The sequence below is a fragment of the Microtus ochrogaster genome, chromosome 4, assembly GCF_000317375.1.
Source record: "Microtus ochrogaster isolate Prairie Vole_2 chromosome 4, MicOch1.0, whole genome shotgun sequence".
NCBI classification, from domain to species: domain Eukaryota; kingdom Metazoa; phylum Chordata; class Mammalia; order Rodentia; family Cricetidae; genus Microtus; species Microtus ochrogaster.
Window position 1 is genome coordinate 18,174,838 of NC_022011.1, and position 2,282 is coordinate 18,177,119.

The following is a 2,282-nucleotide window of genomic DNA, read 5'->3' on the forward strand; positions in this document are numbered from 1 at the left end:
CTTTTCCTTCCTTCCTTCCTTCCTTCCTTCCTTCCTTCCTTCCTTCCTTCCTTCCTTCCTTCCTTCCTTCCTTTTCCGAAACAGGGTTTCTCTGTAGCTTTGGGACCTGTCCTGGAAGTTGCTCTATAGACCAGGTGGGCCTCAAACTCAGAGAGATCTGCCTGCCTCTGCCTCCCAAGTGCTGGGATTAAAGGTTCTCACCATCACTACCCAGCAATACTAAATGTTTTTTACCTAATAATACAGAGATCTAGTAAAGGGTTTGGTGTGGGAATACCTGGACTTCAGCATTTTTATATGCTACATCATCTCATCACTAAGCAAATCTGCACAACATTAAAACTAGGACCTCAAGCAAAACTTCAATGACACTCTTATAATTTATTAATAATTAGACCTAAAGCAAAGGGATTTTCCTTTATTTGACCTGGCCCATGAACTGCCTGAGCACTAACCATTTCTATATTAGAATATTCTATTTCACAACCACCACACACCTATCTATATATGGCACTGTGCCAATTACTAGAGTACATGAGTTATAAAAAACAACATGCTAATCTGCCCCATGTCTCTCTCTGAATGAACATATTCAGACACTGGGGATCCACACATCTTCTTAGAGCTTCCTCCCAACCCCCACGCACAATCCCCAGAGCACACACTCTTAGTTCTTCTCCCATTGCCCTGAGTCATTACCAGAAGGTGCAGAACTCACTGCTACTGGAGTCCTGATCTCTTAGTTGTTGGATAGCTTGTCGCTGACTGCCAAGGTCTCCAGGAAAATCAGTTTTCATCATCGCTTGTCGGGCTTGTTCTTCTAGCCCAGCAAATACTTGATCCCCTGGTGGTCACAAGGAATAACAGTCAGGCCACCAGCGGGGCAGTACATGCCTAGACAAACTAGTTGGAAGGTCAGACCATTCAAAGTAGGAGACAGGCAGGTACCCTGTGGTGGGTTCATTCATCTCCAAGTTATGCTGCTATCTCCAACAATGTGGCTGCTCTTCCTGGGCAGTAAGCTATCTTAAATCATCCTATTCTTGACCCTTGAAAAGGTGATTAATCACGACTTTCCAAACTTAATTGAAGAATCTCAATTCCTTGAAACCTTCCATCAGGATTGGAGACACGGGTAAGAGATAAAGTGATGGGATGGAGGTAGGACAACAAACTGGGCAAAAACCTCTGTACCTTATAAACTACCATCATCATGGCCCTAATTCATTCTATCTCACACTACACACAAATGCTTCAGGTAATCCTGAATAAACCTCCATCCCATCTTTCTTCATTCCAAGATGTTTTGGGCATTCCTCTTGCCTTTCTCTAATGTCTATCAAAATTAGCCATAATAAACATGAATGGCTGAGTAACTAATGGGATGGGGAGCAAAAGGAGAGCAGGTAACACTCTCACTAAAACTAATCCTTGACGGAAACACACCAACTAACTTACAACAAATACTATGTATCCAAGACTCCTTGAGTCAATGTGGCCTTTGTTTTTGCATAAAGTATCCAGAAACTCTGGACCATCCCTGATTTTGCATTTACTTTTCATGAGCTCTGCCTGGGATCCGTGTTATTGGAGACTTAACATTCAAGTGCTTTTTAATTTCCAGGAGACTAGGCATAGAGAGAAAGAAAAGAGAATTAGGTTTCTCTTATCTCAGTGAGAATGGAAACTACAGGCCCAATTCCCAGTCAGCAAGGGGAATAATCAAAAACTCTGGTGGGATGTTTGAGTATCCCACAGGACCTTTCTTACTGAGAGGTAAAGGATAATAAACAGGCTAAGTTTTGGGAGACAGTACAATGATGTAGGGGTTGTTCCTTGGCCGGTGTAAAAATTGAAGAGGGGGTCAGCTCCATGATTTAGTTGGTCACTCATTCAGCAAAAATCCATAAACACTACTGTATGTTAAGCACTATAAACACCAATTATAGTTACTATGTGATACTTGCTATTCTAGGCTTTATAAGTACTATATAATCCTCACCTTAATTTTCTCTTTTTTAAATGTAATTTTTTATTATTTGTGTTGGAGGGGAGGTATAGATATACCATGATGAATATACAGAGGACAGAAAACAAATTCATGGGTTCTGGGGATTGAACTCAAGTTGTGATGCTTGCACAAGCACTTTTACCCACCGAGCATCTTGCTGGTCCTCTCACCTTGGTTTTTTTTTTTTTTTGCTTTTTCGAGACAGGGTTTCTCTGTGGCTTTGGAGCCTGTCCTGGAACTAGCTCTGTAGACCAGGCTGGTCTCGAACTCA

General features: G+C 41.8%; 1 protein-coding gene across 8 annotated transcripts in view; it reads right to left on the bottom strand.

The window, feature by feature from the left end:
• The window catches only part of Znf821 (zinc finger protein 821), a 21,042-nt gene that overhangs the window by 7,072 nt on the left and 11,688 nt on the right, over window positions 1-2,282 (bottom strand). For 6 of the 8 annotated variants that reach the window (XM_026778545.1, XM_026778538.1, XM_026778539.1 and 3 more), the window contains one exon: window positions 719-844. In XM_026778545.1, the coding sequence (XP_026634346.1) occupies window positions 719-800 (82 nt within the window). In that variant the 5' untranslated portion in view covers window positions 801-844. Of the gene's footprint in view, window positions 1-699; window positions 845-2,282 lie in introns of those variants that run through there. The other 2 variants (XM_026778542.1, XM_013354857.2) reach the window with 2 other exon arrangements.